This window comes from Manacus candei, unplaced genomic scaffold, assembly GCF_025592945.1.
Source record: "Manacus candei isolate 608988 ecotype Guabito, Panama unplaced genomic scaffold, ASM2559294v1 h1tg000024l, whole genome shotgun sequence".
NCBI lineage: Eukaryota > Metazoa > Chordata > Aves > Passeriformes > Pipridae > Manacus > Manacus candei.
Genome location: NW_026138072.1, coordinates 9545742 through 9572104, shown reverse-complemented (window position 1 = coordinate 9572104; position 26363 = coordinate 9545742). Strand labels below are relative to the sequence as shown.

Below are 26363 nucleotides of genomic sequence, written 5' to 3'. Positions count from 1 at the left end.
ACTACAGTAAGATAACTCTGAAAGTAGAAATCCATGTAACGTCGCTATACCTACCAACTTATTCATGGGTTGGAAAACATCAATCATAATTCTTAACCTCCTAAAATGCACCACAGGGATTCAATGTCCTACTAGTAACTGAAAACTCTAAGACATACGTATACACACAAATAATGTTATTGTCTTTCCAATTTTTTTATTTTCATTTCAAAACTAAATACAAAGGTATTTACCTGTTCGCTACCAGCTTTCTCATCATATTTGTAAATTAATCTATTTTTTGCATTTTTTTTGCAATTCATGTGGTAATATTTCAGTTTTATCTTACCTCTCCTCATTAATCTACTCAAACGTACTTGACAGCATTGCTCAAAACAACCAAAATATCATACTGATTTCCTACAAGCCAATGTGTTTCTTACAAGCCAATAGGTAATGTTGTCTCTGACCTAAAATTATTATACCTGATCACCCCAATGATTTGACTTCAGAAAACTATATTCATCTCTATGAAACACTGGCATAGAAAATACCCACCTGTGGAAACACCTTCCACTTCCCTCTAAGTTAGCAATTCACTCTAGGCACTTCATAGGGTAGAAGTGGACACTAATATTCCAGGAAATGTATAATTGATTAAGTACTCATCACTGAGCCTCTCTTGGTTCCTTTTAGACTCCAGGGTGAAATGATATACTGTGTCATTATGCTTGACAGGTTAATAGCATAATACAGTTCTTCCTGTCTTAGATGCATTTTCACTGACTATAGCTCTGCGCTGATATAGCCAACAAAGAGAACTCAGCAATACTATTAACAATTGCAACAACTCTTGCCAGTGCAAATTAGCATGCATCTGTCACTACTAAATTTTGCCACATATTGTGCCACCCTTTCATTTTGTTGTTAGATTTCTTGGTCATCTTTTTTCTTAACAAAGGCAAATGATTTGTGCCATTTTCAGAATAATCTTTCACCTTGTTCAGCCAGTTATGAATATTTATTACATCAAGCAATAACTATCCTTAGTATATATACCTTAAAACATTCACCTATGTTGAAAACTGGTAATTTATAATTTATTCTTCTTCAAAGCAGATAAAACCACTGGAGTAAACATCAACCACTGCCTTTCCATTCTACTGGAATTATCAAAGCCCTCTCTTCAAAGAGGCCTTGCATAATGAAAGGTGTTATTTTCTTCAAAATATCTTTGTAAGTCACCAATTACTGCATTGCTCACACTGTACGAAATAAAAATTACCTTTAATATAACACTCTAACCATTAGCCACTGCGTTTTCCTGCCATCTTGACATGCCATCAGCTCAGGAAGTTCCAGAGCCACAAAGACTGAATCCTGCTTTAGTCACAAGCCAAAGGCTCAGCTTTGATCTCAGATACAGTTGTGTGCTAGCAAGTGCTCAACACATGTCTGAAAATTAGGACCATACTGCAAATACAACTACACACACTGTGAGCTACAGACCTATACATTCTGGACAAAAACAGTGTCAGCCTCTTTAGCGATGTTTAATGTTTGTCACCAATGTCAAATGTTGAAAAAAGAAGCCAACTTTGCCAAGCAGTAAAATGACTGGTCCAAAAATCCCAAGACCATTTTTAAAAGTCTATCTTTAAACTTTTAACACACTTAAGTCATGCTTGCACACTTTATCTTCTGTTCTCATAAAGGTGAGAAATGGAATTGAGGCAAAAACTGAAGATCTCATGGATTAGCTTGTCTCCAGATGGCATTCAGAAACTGCAGCTTCAGTATTTATTGTACAGTTGTGTGCTAGCAACTGGAAGGTACGTAACAGTCTTTTCTAATGCTTTGTTCCCCATCAGTTTGACACAAACCCTCATCTTCCCACCTTCCATCACCCTACAAGTCAGTAGAACATAAAAGCTCAATCATCTGCATGAGAACTGCAGAACAGTCTATGCTGCTGCTGAACATGGGTGTACAGTAAAATAAGTCCCTCAGCTTCTGCAAGGCCCTCCTGCTAAGAGCAAATTCAACTGGAGAAGCCTTTGGCTTTGAAGAGCTGTAGCTGTGTGATTTCCTCACAGTCTTTCATATATTACTGACACCACAGCAACAAAACTTTGACATTTTTTTGCAATCTTCTGGACTAAGCAAAAGTTTAGAGAACTGTTCTGATTTTCGCATTATATGACAAAGCCTTAAAACCCTCATCACCACTGGATCAGATAAAGTTGAAGACCATATGCAGACCACAGTTCCTGATGCAGAACAATAATGGGTCTTTGAGAACATTACAAAACCGGAAAACCAAACCAAAACCATAAGAGATAAACAGTGATCAAGATATTCGGGGATTTTTATTCGTTATACCCTGTTTCAGTATATCTATATATTACTTAATCCTCTGATTAATAACTTGCCTTTTAGCAAAAAAAAAAAAATGCTCTTTCTAAGAAAAAAAACCCCCAAACACAAATCTCCCACTTTTTCCTGATTTTACCTATTTCTCAAAGATTTCATTGGGCCCAAGTGCACCCATACATAGTTGCTCCTTCAATGATCCACATATTTATACAGCCCTGCACAATTACTTTATAATAAAATTCTGCCTCTGACATGGTTCCCACAAAATCCTATTGCCAGTCAGAGAAGTTTGTTACATCCATGAGCCAACACTTTTTCAGTCATCCAGCAGACACCCCTAGGTGCTTGAAAAAAGCACTTCATACTCATCATTTGTCTTCCTGGAAACAACACTTTCCTGGAAACAACAACAAAACAATTCAAACAAGACATGAAACCATCTTTTCCCCAATAGTGGTAAATCTTAAGGATAATATCTTAAATAAGAATTTTAAAAATCTGAATGCCATCTACTTTCCCAGTTGATGAAAATAAATCAGAGTGATCAAAGCTCTTGTTATGAATAAACATATACACCATGCACTTTAATTATGATATTGTCAGCTCAGCAAGGGGAAGAAGCAGAGGTTTTTGACTGATCTATGCATATACTGTATTCTTCTTCAGACAGAGAGATTTTCCCACCTTAAGACTAGGCATTGTTAGATTTGAAAAATTACATCCTTTTGGAATATCACACTCCTTGACTATAGTCTTACAAATTCCCCCTAGAAATGGAGATACGCAGATATAAAACATGCATTAATATACAGTTCTGCACTGCTGAATACTGATGTCACAGCAAAAAAGCCATAAAAATTGTCTAAAATATCCTAAAAATATTCTCTTAAGCAGAATTTGTAAAATTTCATTTGTTTCTATTGATTTTAGTGATTTTTATCTCGGCTGAGGTGTGTGGTGGGGGAGAGAGGATAAGAAGGTGCAGAACCCTCAACACAAATACAGACAGAGCATTCAAATAACTTTACAAGTCTCTCCAAAGTGACAGAAGTACATATGCAATTTTATCTCCATTTAAAAACCTAGGAAGTCTGTTGGAGTGAAAACTAATACATGACAATAGAAGTGCACACATTGATGATAATGAACTGAGAACAATATCCCAAATAGTGTTAACCTCCTAAGAACAGGTTTGTTGCTTAGGTCCTTCTGAGCTGAAGCCCAGTGTGTGCGTATCTCTGCTTATATATATTACTGCTGTCAACCTAGGATAAATATACATTTTTTTGGAGAAGATAAGGTACTTTTCTGATGGCAGCAAAGACACATAGAAAAAAAAAAGACAAATATTTGCAGTAACCATTTTCCCATATGGCAGCAAGAGCACTGATACATTTTTGGGAAGACTTCGCATGTATAGTATAAAGAAATTATCAATTCCAAGATCTAACTAGAGTCAATACATGGTCATGAAAGAGTTTGGGCTGCATGCTTAATATACACAGGGTTATTGTTTACACATAAGAACATTTTACAAATTTTGTATAAAGTTCTTGACTCAATAACAAAAAGCTTAAGTCAAACAATCAGCCAGCAGTTAGGTGTATTGAGAAAGGAAGCACAAAGAACCACTCTCAGGGCAGATACCCTGTTCTGGTATTGTCTTTTCCATGCAGGCCTTCTGTTCCTCAAGAGAAACCTGCACCATCCGAAGGACTGTAAGAGGCTGTCACCACCACAGCCTATGGCACCAGTACTGAAGGCGAAGCTAGGGCTAACTAGGCAGTCCATGGACCAAAAAGCTCCATCTTGTCCTTCAGTTTCAGCATTAATCAAGCTCCAACTCCAGTGAAGGCTGAAACAAAAGTGGTCAAGGGCAACTGAAGACTTTCACTGCACTGGTTCCCAAATCCACATGGCAACAGATCCCAGTTTCAACCTTTCTGGCTGCCTCTTTTCTAGGTAACATTTGTAAAAGCTTACATGAATAGAATACATCCATGAAACATTCATTCAATACTTGGAACATTCAACTTATATGACTGTATTTTGTTTCTGAAACAAATTTTTTTTAAAAGACGTTTAACTCAAAAAAGAATAAACTATACTATTTTACTGGACTTAAAAAGTCTTGTATTCTACAATAAAACAAACAAGGAATTCAAAATAGGTCAGCTTTACCAATTAATCTAAGGCTTCTGTCTATATTGCTTATCAATGCAAAATTATCTTGGATTTTAGCAGTATTCCTAATACATAAACAAAATTCTTAATAGGTACAGATTTGCGTTAAAGCACTTCATGTGTTTAACTAATATGAAGGTCAGACACTAGTTTTTATACGTAAGCTATGAGAGGCTAGCATTAGGATAATATCACTATCAAGAAAAAATACTCAACAAAAACAGAGGACAAATACTCCATATGACAAGCATTATCTGAAATAAAATTCACAGGAGATAAAAGTACAGCCTGAAGCATACGGAAATATATGTATAATAAGGGATGTAAACATGTACAATGATCTCTGAGAATAAGATGTTTCAATCTTTAGAATTTCATAAATACTCTACATGATTGTTTTGAATGTCACAAGAAACAGATCATCTTTTCTTCTCAAATTTTTCCTCTATTTGTAGTGTGAATTCAAAAAGCACTGTACTAAAAGGGTGCTCAAGCCCTACTTAGCTTCTTAACTAAAATCATTGTCTATAGACAGTATAGGACACCGCCTATAAAAAGAACATTTTTTTGTCACCTGTGTACTCAATTATAGCTACCATGCTCTCTCTTGAACTTCAATTAGCAAAAAAAGTCTCTCAATTTAAGGGCTAAACAGTTAAGAGTGAACATTTAAATCAGTGATTGAATTTTTCCAATTTAGCAAGGAGAAATGTGACAGCAGCTGTTTGGAAATGCAGGAAAGACTTTCTATAAATTAGAATAAATACCTCACCTTTTGCTGAATGCAAAGTGATTTCATCTTATTATTTTGGTAAACAAGAAAGAAATCCACCTAGTTAGCATAATGGTATTAATTTTTTTTCACAGATGACTGACCAAAATCCTTGCAAATATATTGTAACAAGTCAGCAGTAGCTGACAATGCTCACAATTGGACATAATCACCTAATGAGAGCTTTGCATTTCCACATTAAGAAATATATATCTATCATAAAACTAGCTATTGATACAAGAAAGCTTTAAGAGATTCAGTCATGTGTGAATATAATGTTTGTGTTATTTTCAGTAATTTAATTCAATACTTGCATTATTTACTTCAGGAGAAATCAGAATTTTCTTTAAAATCAGATGATTTGGTACAGTTATTGTATGTCAAGCACAGGATGATGTTTCTTTTTTTTTTTTTTTTACAACTTGATAATGATTATAAGAGCAGCATCATTTTTTTAAGCACAAACATAATTTTTTATGGCCATAACAAAGCTCAAGTGTAGTTTTCTATTATGTGGATTTCAGTTCTGTGTATTGACAGGCATATTGATTTGATTCCTTGGTGCTAAACTTTTCCATAAAAAGAGATAAAATCTTATTTAATTTCATTTTCTAGCAGTACTATAGTCTCAAGCGAGTTCAAAGCTGCCCCACATAAAATGTAGATCAGTATTAGAAGTTGGCAATTTCAGTGTTTTAATCAATAAGATGTCACACACACATAGGCTACCACAAAATGCTGTTGAAACATACTGTTCAAAATTTCACCTTTCTTCAGCTATTAAAACCAGTATGAGTCATGCATCCACCCAGTATCCTCAGTTTCTTTACTCATACCCTATCCCATTGTAATGGTATCGCAGTTTTTTAAATCTTTTAATGTCTGGAAATACAGTTTTGTATCAACCTTTATCTGAAGGAAAAAAAATTCTTCTGAATTTCTTTGGCTTTAGACTCAGTCTGATCATTCACTGAAGGAATGTTATTTTAAAAGTCCCAGCACAGTTCTAAGAGACTGTATACTGTGCAGTTCATTCTTCTTGCTGAACAAAGGCTTGTTATCTCATTTTTTACTTTATGTTTCTAGTGCTCATAATCATATCACCCACAAATTACCACGTTATCCAGTGAACACGCAATGACATGCCACAAATAAAGGTTCTTAAAAGGTAAAAGAAAATCCTACCTTTATGTAGCCCCAAGAAACTGAGAGTAAATAGTTGGCCTCAGGCATTTTTGGTATTTTTTCCTATGCTACTAATCTAAGGTAATCAGTTCTTTTTTATCTGACACTGCAAAAGACTTCCAAGAATAAAGACTCCTTCTTTCCTAATTCTTTTTGCTAATCTTCAGGTTCTCAGCAACTGTGTGCACAGGAGGCATTCTGAAATGAAATCCAAACGTGTGGTCTTCTGATTGTAGAAATGCCATTTGTGAAACTCCAAGCATTCAGAGGCAACGTTGAAGAAACATATTGTACAAGCTGAAGAAATTTCTGAAGAGCTAGGGATATGCATATTTCCTGAACACCAGGACTTAATGAATAATGTATGTCAAGATGCTCAGCTGCTCAAAGACTTGCTCTATCAACAGCTACCAAATAAGGACCTGAAGAGGAAGCCACAGACAGTGGCAGTGATCCCTCCCATAGAGGCTAACTAGCAGCCAATAGTATGTCACCCTAAAAGATATAAATCTGTAGGGCTGGTGTCATGATGTATGGTAATTTCCCATCAACCAACGCTGGGGACTCTCCTGGGCACAGGGTACGTTGTTTGTTTGTTTTTTTTTTTAACAGCAAATGCCCTTTATTAACGGCATCCCTGCCTGCAGCATTCACATGCCATTCAAAAATAATCAGACTAAAGTCTTGTCAGTTCAGCAGCATTTAACACTCTCTTCAGTGGATGCACCATCCAAGCAGTTAAAATGAGCATTGTGTATATCCATGTGGATTGCCCAGTGGTTTTAATTTTTCATATGGAAGAAAATTATATTTTGAGGGTTTCTTAAGGGGGGAAAAAAAATCCCAAAACAAAATCAATAGAGCTATCTAGTTTCTTGAGCAGTCTGTGATGAGATTTTTTTGGCTTTTATTCCACCTAGATTAAAAACTGACCCACCTCAGACTACTGAGCCAGGCTTCTAGCTTCTACTGTTTTTTTCATTTTAAGAGATAAAAGCAGTTCTTATTAAGCTAAGTAAGTCACATGTCCTACAACTCCCAATGAGTATTAAGCTTCCATGGAGACGTAAGAAGTGATTTAATAAGAGTCCTCAAATTCTCACTGTATTTCTTCAACTTTTGCTCTGCCTCAGCAGATTATTAAAATCAATTGCAGCTATACATCACAGAAAAAAGAAAAGGATTAACTGAAAGAGGAGTGTGTCAGTGAGCTGACTCAGCCATTAAACAAAATATCCCACCATCTGCCACTCAAGAGACCAAAACTTGAGAGGAGGAATACATTCTGCCCACAGCAGGAGTGTCGGAACTAGATGATCTTTAAAGTCCCTTCCAACCCAAGCCATTCTATGATTCTATGATTATCTTGCACCATTCTGTGCAACACACATGCACAACTGCAGCAAGTTTCTTAGTCTTTCTTGCATCAAAAGAAGAAGGAAGAGTTTCCCAATATGACAATGGGCAAAGCCTAAGGACAAACTGAATGAGGTTCAGCGTTCAGCCTAACTCCATACTGCTGATTCACTGGGAGATGCTGAGAACAGTCATAGGACAGGTTTTGGCTGAAATAGTCAGCGACACTAAGTGCTTGCAAAAGAACTGAACTTGTAAAAATCAGTAGGGCAAAGTATGACATAAACAAATTTGATCCTTACAGGAGAGAAATCTATAGCAACTGAATACAATCAACAGATCATCAGCACTTAATGTATTTTCATGTGGAAAGCATACTGTTTTCCTTAAAATAGATAACATAAAACATTTCTGACACATTTTCTATTTAATATGCACAGCTACACTTGTTCTGGATCTATGCAGCCATATGTATATTAAGATGTAAATTAAGTTTTGAAATTAAAACTGGAGTTACTAGAGACTCAGCATGACATTAAAGAAGCCAAAAGGTACTTCTGGAAAATATTTATCCTGATTCTCCCAGCTCAGCTTTGTAACACTGCATATAAATCCTGTCTGTGTCTCTGTAGCATTGTCTTCTGATCACCCAGAAGAGAGCACTGCTGCCACCTGCCCAGCATCAACACTGAGAACTAAAAATAAGCTGCCTTTCTTCAGAAGGAAATTTCAAGCATGACTTAGAAAATGGTAAAATAATAGCCACTACCCTTTTGGCTGCTTTAGGAACGAAGCATGAACTATGAAAGTTTGATTGCAATAGGCAGTATTAGCAGACATCGGAAAGCCAAGTTTTAAATTATTTTCTCTTACTTTGCTACTTTAACGGCTATTTCCTCCTTAAATATTAACAACTGTTCCCAATAGTGCAGCACTTGATTCAGATAGGGAATATTTAAAATGGCTGGCATGTAAATTACACTAGCTGTTTAGCAGGTATTAAAACATCTTCAATTTTTTTATCCCTCACAAATGTATGAAACAAAGGTACATCTGTAAGAAAAAGAGCTTATTGAATTTATTGAAGTATGATGTTACTACCTAGAACCTTTTGATGTAAAAACATGAAAAAACATTTTCTTCCAGTATACATATATGTTACAACAATTTATTCTAGCTGCATATTAATTATACTAATATTAGGAAGTTACACCTGATATTGGCTGCTTACTACTAATTTGTATGATTTTTTCAAGAACCACAGTCTCAACCTCGTAAAACTACCAACTGCTGTAATATAATTTAATTTTATGACTTCACTGTCTCAGAAAACATGCACTCTGACTTTGGCTACATGTAGAAGTATGACCTTGGACATTTATACTTGGGAAAGTCACACCAGCACTGATTTACAGGAATTATTTTGGTTGATTTTCATGCTCAATTCCCAGACTGCAAAGAATGAATAATTAGCTTTAGAGGAGGTTGTGGTGAATAGCTGAGCACACAGCAAATAGCTTCCACAAACTAAATACTGAGAGGAATTCAAGTTAAGAAAAACAAAAGTCAGAGATTCTTGTTTTTATACAAACATACAGCTGTGAAGATAACGCAGAGGGAAGAAGGGCATAATGACATTTTCTACAATGCTTTGAATCAAGCAAAGAATATGAAAATGAGAAACATATAATTTGAAATTACATTGAGTAATAAAATAATTCAGAAAAAAAGGGGAAGTTTTTAATGAGCATGGTTGTGTGTTTTGAAAGAATTAAGACAATGACCTTGAAATGCAGAAAGATTATGAAGTCACTTAATACCTTCAGCAAATGTTAGCTATTATTTAATCAACGATCCTGGACAACTTTCTCCAAAAGAGTCACAAAAAGAGGTGGCAGAGATCCCAGGAGCTGTGATGTTCAACCATAGCACACTTTTAAAGACTGCAAAAATTTTAAGTTGTGCCATTTAAAATTTGCAAGCAGGATGGATGGGTAACTTCAGGCAACTTCACAAAACACCAGTCCTGAATATAATAACAGAAGAGCTGAAATACACATATTCTACGTATTTGCTTGATAAAGAACCAAGACACAGGAGTGTAATTAATGCCTGTCAATATCATGTATGTATTTGAATGTGTAATATTCTTGTACTGTTGTAGGGCATTTGATTTGTGACTGTAAAATATTCTGCAACAACTCTCCCAGTGTTGAGAGAGGACACATTAAATAGGTTAACACTGTGATTACAGACCCATATCTAATGATCATAAACAGGCTGACTTCATTTAATGGGACTGCTTTAAATCAGGTTCTGCAAGACTTGAAACTATTTTATGATACTCAATTTCTTCGCTGGTGTCTGAAACTAAGCCACTGCCAGGAAAACTTCCAGAGAACAGAAAAACTGGGGGGAGGGGTGATTGATGGGATGAACCAAAATGTTCACACCATTCATGTAAACTACAGTTCAAAGAATTTAACTGCAAAAATACCAGCAATAAGGAGAGTGGTCCATGAGTACAAAATGGTGAACTACACAGAAGAAAGCAGAAACCCTGAAGACTTCATAGAGTCTCAACAGGACATTTCATAGTGATAGTGTCACTCCCAGAAATCTGAATCTTCTAGGATACTAAATAAAAAGACAGATACTCTAAATCTCCCATTCTGCCAACACTAGTGATGGAACAGTGCACAAAGCTCTAGTGTCTCTGTTTTCTTAACTGCTGTCATGTACATTGTGTAGGAAAAAAATTTACAAATATTATTCGGGGGACAGAAAAATTTTTTTTGTAATAAAAGAAAAACCTCAGGCTGTTTAACCTAAACCCCCACATCTAATGTGTAGAATTACGACAATGAGAAAACACAGCACAGCAGACCTGTTTCACTAGCACTGAGGAAGCAACAAGAAGCAATGGAAGACAGCTGAAACTGCCTAAAACTTACTGAGCTGAAACCAACTCATGATACGCACAAGACACAGGGAAGGCTAATGATATCTTGGGGTGCATAAGAAAGAGCGCTGCCAGCAGATCAAGGGAAATATCCTGCCCCTCTACTCAGCCCTCCTGTGGCCTCAGCTGGAGTGCTGCGTCCAGTTTTGGGCTCCTCAAGACAAGAGAGACAGAGTGGGCTCCTGTCCAGGAGCAGGTTCAGCAGGGTGCAAGAAAGATGATTAAGAGACTGAAGCACCTCTTTTACAAGAAAAGGTTGAGGGAGCTGGGCCTGTTCAGCCTCAAGAAGAGACAGCTGAGAGGGGACCTCATCAGCATATATCGATATCTGAAGGGAAAGTACCAAGAGGATGGAACCAGGCTCTTCTCATTGCTGCCAAGCAACAGGAAAAGAGGCAATGGGCAGAAACTGATGCATGGAAGTTCCACCTGATTATGAGGAAGAACCTCTTTACTGTGGAGGTGACTATGCACTGGAACAGACTGCCCAGAGAGGCGATGGATTCTCCCTCACTGGAGATATTCAAGAACCACCTGGACACAATCCTGTGCAATGTGCTCTGGGATGACACTGCTTGAGTAGGGAGATGGAACAAGTGACCCATTGTCGCTTCCAATCTGACCCATTCTGTGATTGGGTGATTCAGTTGCAGTACCTTTCTAAATGTCCCACGGGAAAATTACCATCTGGGTCTTTCCTTCTATGGGTCAGTGATGGGTAATACAGGAACTCCAGCAGAAACACACTTAGCTTGGAGGCTTGTTGCAGCTCTTCACTGCAACCCCCTGGATTGACTATGAAGTTGCACTAGGAACCTTCAGAGAAATATCTGAGCATCAGTCCTGAATACAAGTGTGCTGGATGTAGTGCATATTGTCCAGTAAGCAGCAAAAAGTAAAGCAAAAAGGAAGACAGCTAAGGGTATCACCAGTTTTAGTTTTTAAAGTTGTATGCATTACAAACAAGAACAGATAGCCTGAAGAAATCTCATAAACCAAACTAAGAGCCTGTCTAAAAATATTAAAATACAATGCCCGTGCCAGGGTGTTAAAACTAGATAATCTTTAAGGTCCCTTCCAACCCAAACCTTTCTATATTTCTACAATTTTTAGGCTGCCCTCCAGATACCAGGGAACAGTGATAATTACCCATGGCAAATTCAACTCCTACTTGTCACAAATACAGCACTGTTTTCACAGCATTAGCGAGCTCCATCGGGGCTTATGCTGGCACAGCAGAAAGTCTCTGCACAAAATGGAAAGTCTACTCAGTGATGGAAGATCAAAGCAGAAAAGAATGGTCCTTTCATCCAGCAAGCAAGGGCATGTGGATGGACTCAACTAAGCCAAAAACCAGAGTTGGTCTGGAGAAAGCAGTAGGACAGCTGGACAAGAAAACTCCACTGAATTATCCAGCCTCACCAAACTTCTCTGCATAAGACTCCATGACTAGAAGAAGAAAATGTAGAATTTAAGTAAAAAATCCCAAACGAACAATCAGGAATTTTATGAATACGAGTAAATTGTTCCAGATGCAGGAATCAGCTGCCACACACCAAGTGAGCAGCAGGGGTGGAGACAAAGCTGGGTCTTGTGCTGATATCAAGAAGGCTTAAACTGGTGGCTGAGAACCGACACCTGTAGTTGGAACAAATCCCCAATTCTTCTGAAGGAGCCTCAGTTTTAAGGATGCTAAGGGTAGCACAATAATACTGCTTTAAAAAGACTTCCTTGACAGGCTCCTGCCTGTTAGAACTACATTTATTAAAAATTATGGAATAGCCTATGCTGTATCATTTTCATTTTACAGATCATTTTATTAGGGAATATATAATTCTTATGGATGAAATATGAGAATTTTATGTTGCTAAACAGATTGAGATAAAAATGTTCTGAACTATTTTAGGGTAAATATGTAGTAAAACTCAAGAGCTGAGTTATTTAATAAAGCTTCTTTATAATTTTAAATAAATTAAAAAAAGAAAAATACTTTCTGGTAAATACATAATTCATTGTTTGTATTTACTGCCCTCTAGTGATAACAAAAGCATTAGCATGAATATACAAGATGATACTAAATTTTTTTCAGACCATAAATCTCACAATGTGAGATTTTCAGCCGTACCGGAGCAGTGTCTTTAAAGGTATTCTCTACAACTGCAGTATTTTCAATAGACACTCCTGAGCAATTGCACAACCAACTATTTCAACCCTTTGGGGTCAATCCTTTAAAACACAGTCAATCCTTTAAAACACAATATATACCAAGAATTTTCTTGAAAGTTTTCCACATAATGATGGAGTACATATGTATATCATAGTCTCTAAAAACCACTCTGCAGTAAATGGAATTTAATTTCAAAAAATATTTAGCTAAATATTGGCAAGTGACGGAATCAAATGCATAACCACAACCATATTATTTTGTTCATGAAACTACTACTGTGACCAGTAACTGACATAAACGGAAGGTTTTTCAAGTTTTGCCCTAAAAACAATGTTAAAAAAAACCTTTACATGGATATACATAGGTATATAATCTCACATCACAAAACCCCATTATGTATCATGTCTTTAGACATGTGTCAATATATTGATACAAACATACAGTATGTTTGCATCACAACCAAATAAGCTGTGAAACAACTTGGGAGCAATGACAACTAAACAAAGTAATGCTTCACTCTTTCCCCTTATCCTTGTAGTGGCTCAAACCACCACATTTTTCCACAAGGAAAAGTGAAGCAAGGAACCTGGGTGGAAATCTCAGTCTCAAATATAGCTGCACAGTTTGGCTTATATCCTATTCTATGTTTCATTGAGTTGCCACTTTGCCATACTTTGAGTACGGACATTTTCCAAACAATATATTGATACCCACTCCCCAGTTCCCAAAGTGTAGCCCTAGCTGAGGATGTTTTGCCAGGGCAACTAATATATAAAATTAACAAGTTTTGCTCTAAGTGGAGTCTCAGGGCTACTCCTATGTTCCTCAGCAGTAAGCTCCTATCCTTAATAGACTCTTGCACGTGCTCTACAGAAAACAAATAAAAACAAACAAAAATAATCTAACTCAAAAGATCAGTGTGATCCTCCTATATGTACCTCCTCTGCATGGTTATGCCTAGTTGAGTTCAGCTGTCCAGGGACTTTTAGTCCACAGGATTTAAGAGAAGAAGAGTAAATTTAACAGAGGTACTGCAATGACATTACACTTCAATAATGCACCCAAAATTATGCTATACCAACGCTGAAGGAATGCAGCTGTCAATAAATATATTGTGCCATAGAGATATATAATATATATATCATATATATAATTTATATCATCCACAGAGAGATATATATTGTGCCTCTCACAGCTGCAGCTAAACACCAATGTCCTGCAGCACAGAAATTTCAACAACTTGAACCTGCTACCTTACCTACCGAGAATGACTTTCGACAGCTTATTTGCATAAATAAGATTTATAAGCTACATCAAAGTTAACATCATATAAGGATATTTGTATTTTGGGAGAACACAATGGAGCTTAAAACTTTTCTAAGACTCCCTGTACTAAATACCTAAAGGTATCCACACAAGAGAAACAACAAAGGTGATTTATTCTAATATCAAAATTCTCCCCTACAAAAGAGTACTTGGTCATTTAAATATTGTGAAAAGAGAATTTTTTTTTTCCCTAAAACTCATCTATAGGAAATCCTGACAGTTTCCTTTCTACCAAGTGGAAAAGATATGGCTGTAAACATGTCTGACAGTTTTTTTTCTCCTTTTCCTACCTCATATAGTTTTGCCTAAGACATAGATATGTAATAAAAGGAATATAAAATTCAGAATCATCTGAATAACTTACTTCTATTTTTATATGTATATGGACCCTTCAAGTAAATATGCACCCCATAAATACCTACCATAGCATGCTCACAAAAAAAGTTTATACCCATATTATGCATTTTTCCAGAAAGCTGTATCTAGCAAATGTGCAAACAGGTGTGATGCTTCATTCAGAGAGCTGCGATGGCACACTCATCCTAAGACTAATACAGCTGTGCCAGTAAAAACTAAGGGTATTTTCACACAGAAAGTTGGCTTGCTATGTAAGGACAAAAGACAGTTTCATAGGTATTGCTAGATTAATCTTACTTCTCCTGTAACACGACATTCTTATTTTAATAAAGCATTCCTAGTGCAGACCTCACCAAAGTTAAGCTTTAACAGTTTATCAGAAATATTGCTGAATGGCTGTAATTCCATACTAAAAGAAATGAGTCTTTCAACTGTCTTTCTGCAGTTACGAAAAACAGCAATGATTGTGCAGACAAAAGCAGAGAATTGTGGACTGTGAAGTATGTACTAACATGGCAAAAAGCTCAGTATACACACTGTAGAGACCAACATTTAGAATGCAGACTGCCAGTTGTTTCATGCAATTTTGTTGGTTAAGGCTACAGATCTTACTAAACCATGGCTGTTGTACTTCTTACTAAAGTGCACGTGATAGTATCATTTTTCTTTCAAGGAAGATTATTCACTAATTGCAATGTGTCCTTCCTACCTTTCATTTGATTATTTATTTAGATGCTCTAAACATGCTCTGCATCTATGCAGATACACAAAATAATAAAGATCTATTCATCTGGAAGAGGAGAAACAACTAATCTCACCCATTACATGCTTGCCTCATGCATACAGGGAAACAAACAAATTTCATGGTTTTATTTTGTCTGAGCACTTCACCTGAATGCCTCTAGGTCAAATAAGGCAAACAAGCACAAAACCCAAGTGGTTTTCAGTCCCACAGTCAGGTGTACTGTGAGGTTGGGTTACACGTACACATGAGAGAGACGGAGACAAGATAACATAATTAGGCCAAAGGCAGCTCTGTAGTTTCCTGAATAGCATACTTATTACCAGCATGATTTAAATCCCTCTTACGAGAAGACTCAGTATTTGCATGAGGAAGCTCATGTTATATTCATGTTTCCTTACTCCTTGTCTATCAATACCAGTAATTTGCTTCTCATTCTACACACAAAATCTGAGCACCTTTCTGGGCTCTGTCTTCTTGTGTGTTGTGTGACAGCTTATAGTGGGGTGCTGCTGCTTTCAGATCATGCAGACCTGGTCTGAGGCTCTACTCCATTGCTTGTGCTGGGTTTGTCAGCTGTGGATGACTGCACTACCCAGCCAGCAGGATCAGACCAGCCTATATTGGGAGGTGCTGGCCAAGTGCTGATAAGGACAAGTGACACATCCATGCCTCACTGTCCATCAGAGCAGAAGAGTTCCTTTGGGTTTGGCAACCTTGTTTAACCTTGTGCTGGAGCAGAGCAGTCAGTGCTCAGTCTCAGCTGAGCAGCAACCAATAGCTGAGAAGTAGTTGAAGAAATGGACTGTTAGCATTCTCCATTTTTAGCTACTAATGTTTCCACGTAGCTCACCACCTGTAATACAGACAGGAAGGAGCATACAAAGGATCAGACTGGCTCAGGAGAGAACAACAACTGAAGGTCAGGAGATGCAGCTGGATGCCTGGTTCTTCCACGAGTGCAGACTTGCAGTGTCACTATTCTGTGAGTGTTTTGCTCCTTCCTACTCCACAGCGTGGGCTATGAGACAGGGGCATTAACCTAGAACCACTCTTGTGCTACAAGGCTCACAGCCTGCCAGCTCAGACCCCACTACAGAGCTACAGTTTCGCACTAGTTTTTACTTAAGATAGCTACAAATCACACAACTGTTACATCTATAAGTCTCCAATACAATCATCACAAAAGTTGAAATGGAGCCCTCTCACCTGGGTGAATTTCACTTCTTTTTATAAAACGAAATTAACAATAAAGCAAGCACCAAGGTTATCTCAAATCACACACACGTATGAGTATAAACTTATGCATTTCTCATTACCATTGTAGAAGTGGATTTCATGCGAGAGGGACCCTTTCAGTCATTCTCCAGGGTTGGTTTTTTTTCAACATTTTTGCATTATTCAAAATGCATTTTCACAACTGAAAATGTTTCAAATGTTGAAAACACTTTTATGCTAAGTTTTCTAAAAGAATAAGTGTTGCTCCTGATCAACTACAGTTTGAATATAATAAATTCATATTTACAAGTAAACAATTTTATTGCTAAATCAATATTTTCTTTGAAAATACTCAAATATGGTTTGTATTTAGCAATTTCTAGTATGTACTGTAACACTGTACAGTAATCCCCTTTTGCAAACACTGCTTTTAGCCATGGCTTATAACCAGTTAATATTTTGCATTTAATAATGGTTAAAACTAAAATCATAAATTAATATACTTTAGCATTGATAATTTAGTTCACTTATGAACTTACATAGCATGTCAAAGTCTTAAAGAAAATTTCATTCAAAATGTAAAACTTCTTTTCAATCAATGATAATTCATTATCCTTTTTCTGAACATTAAACTATAATGAATCTCACCATTCATACAAAATTTGAAACCAAAGGTAGATTAAAAACATGAAAGTAGTATCACATACTGCAAATGGATTAGGTTCCCCTAACAGAAGTACATCATTAGATTGAGGTATATTCTCTGATGAACTTGCAATATGGATACAAAATACATTTTTTAAGTAAAAGATTATCTATTAACATTTCATTATTAGTAGGTATTTTATCAAGGAACAAGGTCTTTTTCATATTTCAGTCCTCTTAAATAGGTAATTTTAAGCCTCTATAAAAATCATCACTAGTTTGGTAAAAAAATCAAACAAAAGCAATAAAGTCTAAATAGATATGGCATCATCATCTTTGGTTTACGTCTTTAATCAAAAAGAAAAAAAAAAGCTGGCAAAATTTAGCTGCTGGAAAAGCTCTCAGCAGCACATGAAATGCTGGTAAGACCTCAGCAGATCCAGAAGGACATCAGGCTATTCATTTACGTGGGTACACGTGCACAAGTCCATTTTTGCCATGACAAGGACAGAAATGTTAAAACAGCTTCAGTCTGCAACTCATTAAACTTCCTCCCGCCTTCCAAAGAAGCTTTTGCTTAACAGCTGATTCTATCAACTCTTTATCAAAGCGACAACAATGACAAATAAAAGCAGCTTTGGGCTCCATCCATAGCCTGATAGAATAAATTTGAAGATTCTCATAGCTCCAGCTAGCTGAATTCACATAAACTGCTCAAATGCCCCAGGCAACAGGAATGATGCTCTAGTACAACCTTCCAGGTCTCCCCTTTCCAGCCCCACCCCCCAAGTCCAATGCCATACTTTTGTTCAAACTACAAACCAGAGAATAAAACTGAAAGGGTGTTAAAAGTGCAATTCAGCTGTAGAGGACTGTATAGTTAACTAGGGAGTTTACATCTTGTCTAAGGCAAATTCCATTCAAAATACGATGTAACACTTGATAACTTCAGTGAGTATTAAAGTTAATTTCATACTCATTTCATGAGATTGATATACCTATTCTGTTAATTACTGCTTCATTTACTGCCACAAGCATAAAAAGCATATCCTGGCTTTTAAAAAAACCAAATGTGTTTCTGATTTTAAGACTGTATTCTCAGCTTGTATTATGTGGTAGGACTTCCCAATATTTCCCAGTTCAGTGTAAGCACAACAAATGACTAGAACAAGCATTTGCCTTATCTCTTATCCAGTGTATCACTATATTAATCACTTCATATCAAAATATCAGTATAAATCCACAAAGTCTCAGGTCTTGATTAGAAAATTTCCTGAGAGGAAAAGGAATTATGAAGCAAAGCAAAGCTATTTGTCCACGTCTGCTAACAGACTCCCTGAAGTCTCCTGGTAGTCAAAAAGTATAAGTCAAAATGGATCTTATCACTTCCAGTGCTGTGGCCTATGAGTCCATCGGCAAGCCACTCAGCAGATACAGCAGAGGTCGGCCTGACTCCTGTCATTCCATAATATTTTGTGCATCAGCAATGGCATTTTGTGCATCTCTGCTGGGCAGGACACGGGGTGAAAAGACAGACAGAGGAACAGACAGATGTGTGTGAAGTGTGCTATTTCGCAATAGCCAAGACACTGTAGAAAGAAAACAAAAACAAATGCCATACAACTGCTCCCTCAAGAATAATTAAGGCACCGTTTCATACTTAGGCACACTATTCAAATGACTGAGTGTAACAAGATTTAAGACCCAACACCTGTCCTATCATCTTGCCTCTGATCAGTCAGGCAGCTTTAGTTTTCTACAACCAGAACATTTTTCAAGCTCTGATAATGATTTCGAGAACAAACCTAAACTGTCTATGTACATCAGCATGCTATTATTTATACCACATCTATACAATCTAAAAGACACATAAGAACACAGTATCTACCTGGAAAGACAAAATGTACAGATGTGGTATAAACAGAAGCATGCAATTCCACTCTATCCCAACAGCATAGTTTTATTTTGTGTTGTTATCATTCCTATAACCTATCTTTCACAGCCCTGTGAAACAAAAATCAGAATATAAATGTATATTCCTGACCACCAAAAATAAGAGAAAAATATTTATTTTAGCCCCCAAATGTCAAGATTTGTTTCTGCACAAGTTTTTCAGAGCACTTTGTCATCTTGCATTTTAAATTTATCTGTTCCATTTTAAAAATCAAGGTATGTGCCGAAAGCTCTGCTAGAAATGCCAAGCTCTAACTACGTATCAAACAAATGCATCATCTTCACAGTGACGAGCTTAAAAGAGTTTTCCTATAACAAAGCCTCTGAAACCTTTTCAGCAACCAAAATTAGCTTCACAAAATCCCTCCCAGCTAGAAAATATACATATTTGTTTTTACTGATGCTAAGAAATGGGTAAAAAATAACTACCAAATTATGAAATGCAATCTTATCTGGGTACAATATTCAGACACACAAAACTCTGGCCATGCTCCATAATATAGGAAAAATACATTCATTTTACTGAGAAATCTAGGTGTTGGACTTTAAGCAGTCAAAGATATATTCTATGATTGGTGCAATAATTCATCACACTAATATTTCTCAGGAGTAAATGTGCTTATGAAATTTCCAGCTAAAGCTTCCATTGCAAGTGGAAAAATAATTCATTTAAAGACACCCTTACATACTTAATTTCAGATGTTGTTTTTTTGTAAGTTGTCTTATTGCGAGTGGTGTGTTTCAGAAAATCTCCAACATGCCATACAGAATAACTTTGTAAATTTAGCAAAGGTAATTTCTGCCTTCTTTCTGAGCCACAATAGCCTGCATTTATTCCAAAATGGCACCCTCATCTCTGCTTGTTGCCATGGCCACACCATATGTCAGACTTCCCTTTTTCCCCCAGGACCTGTTTGTTTAAGACAGGCCTAGGCACCTCCTATTAGAGTGCCTGGATCAGCAGGGTGGGCATTCCCATCAGCAGCAGTGGCGTGAGCCAGCACCATCTGCCGAGGTGATCAGCATGCAGCAGAGGGCAGAGATGCTGAGGAATCCAAACACGCCCCAGCCACAGGCAGGGGCTGCTTCCAGACACCTGACAAGTCATGCAAAAAACGCATCTGGATTTGGCTGCAGCAGTAACAGGAGAAGCTGAACATGGGTATGCTAAGAAAGAAGAATCCCAAGGAACTACAAGTTTAGAAAGCAAAATGAATACTTCATTTTGCAAGATCTCAAGACAGACCTGTCTGTCTACCCGTTTCTGAGATGCTTCTACCAAGCTCCAAAGAAGTAAGCATTTGAAAAAATCTGCTCATCATTAACTTTCAAATGTGATTCCAGTATTTTATAGTTTGTTTCATTCATGTCAGCTACCAAACTGAAAATATTGTTTCATATGTTCCTGTAGAGGAGGTTTCTTTGTGCATGGGGAAAAGATGGCCCAAACCAAAACTTTGTCAACTCTCACACTACTCACACATCACACTTCTGATGGATCAGGGCTTACTCATTTTACATTAGATAACGAGGTCACCAATGCCACTATTATGGCCATAAAGCCAACAACAGCCATAGATTCACAATACTACTGACAAACTCAAGAACAAAAAACACCTACAAACCCAGCAGCAGTAAAACTTAGAGGCAAGTCATTATCCTTCAAAATCATTTGCAGAAACCTTGTCATAGGTTATAAATCTGAGAGGTGAATTTTTCTTTCCCTGCTTCATCATCATCATGGCTAGGCTTCGCGAACGAAGATTTGGGAAGGCTCTATCCACATTTGATACAGACACACTGGTGGCTTATGAGGCCAATACGTGACAGACATATCCGATTGCAAAAGGCACAGCAGAAAGACTCCTTAGATGGTATATTCTGCAAGACACGATTCTTTCTGCGTTGCCTTTTCTCCTCAAGAGTGATCCTGCGTGCTTTCTCAAAGGAGACAGCTGCATTATAGATGGTGTGTCTCCAGGCCTCCCGATTGGAGGTCAGAGTAGACCAGTTATGGTGGTCAATATGGCCAAGGCTGAGATGTTGTTTCAGGGAGTTCTTGTATCTTTTCTTCGGGGCTCCTCTCTTGTGGCAAGTTCACCATAAAGCAGGATCTTAGGGAGGCGGTGGTCCTTCATCCTTGAGACGCGCTCTGCCCAATGCAGCTGTGTTCTCAGTAACATGGCCTCAATACTTGTGACTGCTGCCTGTTCAAGAACAGATGTATTGGTCACATAATCTGACCAGTGGATGTTTAGGATCGTACGGAGGCAGCATTGATGGAAGCATTCTAGGAGACGCAGGTGGTGGCAGTAGATGACCCATGATTTGGAACTGTATAAGAGTGTAGACAGCACTATGGCTTTGTAAACACTGATCTTGGTGCTTTTCTTCAAGTGTTTATTACGCCATACTCTTTTGTGGAGTTTTCCAAAAGCACTATATGCCTTTGCTAACCTGCTGTCTATCTTACCATCTGAGGAGATGAGGCTACCAAGGTAATTATACTGCTGGACTGATTTGAGCTCTGATTGGCCAATGGTGATGTGGGGATGACGGAAGACTTCCTGAGGTGCAGGTGATGGAAGACCTCTGTCTTTTTTAAGCTGACTTCCAGCCCAAAAAGCTCAGCAGCGTCTGCAAAGCAGGATGTTAAACGCTGCAGAGCTGCTTCTGTGTGGGCAACAAGGGCGGCATCGTCAGCATAAAGCAGCTCCCAGATAAGATGGTTTAAGGTCTTAGTGTGGGCCTTCAGTCACCTCAGATTGAATAGACTTCCATCAGTACGATATCGAATGTAGATACCATCCTGATCATCAAGGTCTGCTGTGGCCCTTTGTAGCATCATGCTAAAGAAGACTGTGAATAGGGTAGGAGTGAGAACTCAGCCTTGTTTCACACCACTCTTAATTAAAAAGGGCTCAGAAAGTGTGTTGCCATATCTGACTTGGTCGTGCTGATCCTCATGGAGATGATCATTTTAAGGAACTTGAGGGGACACAACCTAGACGCTCCAAAATCTGCCATAGACCTTGTCTGCTCACAGTATCAAAAGCCTTGGTGAGGTCGACAAAGGTTACATAGAGACCTTTGTTCTGTTCCCTACATTCTCTTGCAGTTGTCTGAGAACAAATACCATGTCTGTGGTACTCCTGTTGGCTCTGAAACCACATTGGCTCTCAAGTAGAATTCCTTCTGCTATAGTGGGTATTAGTCTGTTCAAGAGTATTCTTGCCAGGATTTTGCCAGCAATGGAGAGTAGAGTAATACCACGATAGTTTGAGCAGTCTGATTTAATTCCTTTCTTTTTATACAAAGTGATGATGACTGCATCACGAAGGTCTGATGGTAGTTCACCGAGCTCCCAACAGTGCACCACAAACTCGTGAAATTTGGCATGGAGTGCAAGGCCCCCATGTTTCCAGACTTCGAGTGGAATTCCATCAACCCCAGCTGCCTTGGCGATTTTCACCTGCTGTATGGTCTTGAGGGTTTCTCCTAAAGTGGGGGCAGTATCCAATTCATACTTTACTGGTTGTTGTGTGATGGACTGAATTGCTGAGTCTTGGACTACATGGTTGGTACTGAAAAGAGTCTGAAAGTGTTCAGACCATCGATTCAGAATGGAGGTTTTATCTGTTAGAAGGGTTTGACCATCTGCACTGAGTAGAGGGCTTTGACTTGGTATGTAGGCCCGTATGCTGTTTTCAAGGCCTCATAGAAACCTTTGTGATCACCCATATCTGCGCATAATTGAGTTTTTTCAGCTAGATTGATCCACCACTTGTTCTGGATGTCACGGAGTTTCTGTTGGAGCTTGCTGCATGCGAGACGAAAGGCTGTTTTTCTTGTGTGACAGGAAGGCAGTGCAAGGTGTGCTTGGTGGGTGGTTCTCTTCTTCCTCAACAATTCCTGGATCTCTTGATTGTTTTCATCAAACCAGTCCTTGTTCTTCTTGAAGGAGAACCCTAAGGACTGCAGGATGCTGTTTTTAATATGTTGCCAAAGTGTTCCAGTAGAGGGATCTATAGAATCTATAAAGTGATTTTGAGCCTAGTTTAAAGATTTGCCTGGAAGCTGTCTCTCACTGTGGCTGTTTGAAGATTGTTAACTTGGAGTCTCCTCCTTGGAATACCACCCCTTTTAGGTTTGAATGTAAGGTTGAAGTTAAGTTTACAGCGCACAAGTCGATGGTCTGTTTGGCATTCTGCACTGGGCATCACGCAGCTTTGATGGACATCGCAAACATCTCTCTATTGCACCAGGACATAATCGATGAGGTGCCAATGCTTAGATCTAGGATGCATCCTGGTTGTCTTCAGATTACTTTTCTGCTGAAAGATAGTATTAGTGATGGTGAGCTCTTGCTCTGCACAGAATTCTAGCAGAAGGTGATATTATCATTGCAGTTTCCAACACCATGCCTCTCTAAAACTCCTTTCTAGGCTTCAAAGTTCTTTCCTACTGTGGTGTTGAAATCACCAAGGATAATGATCTTATCATCTGTGGGAATCTTTTGGGTAAGGTGGCGCAGGTCAGCGTAAAATTTATCTTTTTTGGCAGGGTCAGCTTGGAGAGTTGGGGCATATATACTAAAGAGGAGAACGTGTTCCTTGTTGTGGAGTGGAAAGCGTAAGGAGATAATGCGATCAGAATGACCTGTCAGCAGATTTTCAAGTTTAGGGACAATGGAGGTTTTAATCATGAAGATTAAACTCCTGAAAGATGCCTTTCGGTTCTGGGTTTACCTGACCAGAAGAGTGTGTAACAGTCACCATGTTCTCTAAGGCTGCCTTCCTCGTGAAGGTGAACTTCACCGAGAGCAGCAATGTCGATGTTGAGACATGACAGTTTGTGGCCAATTAGGGCAGAGCAACGCTCAGGACGTCTGCTACTCGCAGAATCAAGCATGGTTCTGATGTTCCAGCATGCAAGTCTCAATTTGGGTACACCTTTGAAGACAGGTGCATGCCTTTGTCTCTTGATCTTTGTGTGACCGCATTAGAAGAAGATGCCCATTGGCCGCGGTTAACCAACCGGGTGAAGGTGGAGATGAGCTTTGGTTAGGCCACCTTTTCTAGGCCCCTCTCCGAGTGGAACAAGTAGTGCTCTCCTTGAAAAAGGCTGCTTGGTCATTCAGGGTGCTGCCCAAAGAGACTGTCATCTCTGGGGTCAGTCTCAGGCAACCAACATCCTGAACTGCCTGTATGCAGGGTTTGGTCTGCAGCTTCCACTGCACCTTTCACCTGCCATTTCGACCCTCCCCTGTCGCTACAGGGCAGATGTGGGTAAAACCTTTGAGCCTGTGCAGTGGATTTTTTACATGAGACACAGTTTGCACAGAAGTAGACCCACCCTTTAATCCTAAGGTTCATCTGCCAGGGTCGAGCGAGCTTGGACGGTGGCAGCGAGGTCCTCAGGATGTAGATTTAATTAGAGTATCCTTCTCTTATATGGATGGCCTTACAGGACTAAGCAAGCTCCATCTGCCCGGGTTTGGAATAAGAGTTGTCCTTCTCTTAGGAGAAGGACTAGCTAGAAGGCTAGCTAGAAGGCTAGTGAGCTCATCCTGCCCATGGACATATTATATCTGACCTGTCTGGCATGGGAGACCCTGCCGAAGGCATGAAGCACCACCAGCACAGCTCGCAACTGCATAGAGATACACAGGCTTCTTTCCTGCTAAAACGGTCAGGGCAAGCCTTTTACTCCCTACTTTTCTGCTGCCCATCTATACTCTATCCCAGGGAGATACCTAGGAACATTCCTTTGTCCTGATCATCCTTTCAGGTCGCAATCAATATAACCAAAACATACTGAACCAGGGCAGTAGCCGCAGGTGAGCCAAAAACAAATCGTTGCAGCCCTTGCACCCATCCAGGACTTGGGTACCTCCAAAGGCACCTGCCTGGCCAAGACCCCCCAGCCCCCCAGAAGAACCCATTATCCACCCTGACCTTATTCTCCCTGCACCGTGTTACCACAGATCTTCCCACACATTGCTCACCTGTGACACTCCATACAGGACTGCCCTGCCCGCTCTCCCGCCAGTCCAAGGACCCCCACGGCCTGCCCGACACCTCCCCCCTCCCCTAAACTGGACCTGCAAACCTCTGTGTGCTCTGAGGCTCCCCCGCTCCTCTCCCACGAGGGTGCAGTCCCCACCAGCAAAGCTCCCCCCCTCTCCTTTCCCCCGCCGGAGGCCATCCCGTGCGTCTGGGGGCCACACAGCTCCACACATCCAGCGTGCAGCCATTTCATTATAGAATTCTACCTATTCACTTCGGGGTCCTCTTCTTAAAAGCTGATTTATGGTAAAGTATCAGTATTGTTATTCATCTTGCTCTTTCCTGGACATTAGAAAAGATATCTTTGTTACAACTGTTAATTCTGAATCACAAAAATCAAGTTTACAAAAATGTTAGCATCTCATCTGGCAGTGTGAGGTTGTTTGTAATTCTAGGTAAAATTATTGCATTAAGTCTGTACAGTCAACCTTGACCACAAGAAGATCACATTAACACCTGCTTTTACAGCTCCCTTCAATCATGTAAACTAATTCAATTAAAAAGCACACATCATTATATACATCAAACAATACTCCTAGTGCAAAGGTTAGGAGGCTGCAGTTAACCAAATAAATTTCCTGTAAGGTAAGGTTGTTTATTCCAGAATAAAATGAACATTGACTTTGTTTCAAATGCTTTATATGACTTTGAAAAACCTGCTTGTAAATTTATTCAAGAAGACGAACCAGGTAATAAGAAAATGTCACTGGTTAGCCTATGGTGCTTATGAACGCAAGCAAGCAAAACCATTAACACATGTTAAACTAGTGATGGTGAATTACAGAAGAGGTGAAAACCAGCCTGGACTAGCGTACATCAACATAATTGCTGCCTCATTAACGTTTTGCCAATGTCTACTGTTGATGAGAGGGGATTACATTCTGATGTTTGTGAAACCTGATACTGACCTTCCTAGATGAAAAACCTAACTTCAATGTGGATGCAGCAGGGAGCACAGGGAGCCTTGCCACTGGGCTGTGCCGTGCAGACACTGACTGGACAGCACACCTGAACATGTGAAAGCAAGATCCTGTGAAGTACTTCAACTCTTGGACTGCCACAAACACATTGTA

General features: G+C 38.8%; 1 protein-coding gene across 6 annotated transcripts in view; it reads right to left on the bottom strand.

Moving 5' to 3' along the window:
- Window positions 1–26363, bottom strand: part of PDE4D (phosphodiesterase 4D) — a 386722-nt gene that overhangs the window by 17571 nt on the left and 342788 nt on the right. The window contains exon 1 of one of the 6 annotated variants that reach the window (XM_051788286.1): window positions 6497–7412. The exons of the other annotated variants lie outside the window; for them this stretch is intronic. Within the exon in view, the coding sequence (XP_051644246.1) occupies window positions 6497–6544 (48 nt within the window). The 5' untranslated portion in view covers window positions 6545–7412. Of the gene's footprint in view, window positions 1–6496; window positions 7413–26363 lie in introns of those variants that run through there. 6 annotated transcript variants of the gene reach the window in all.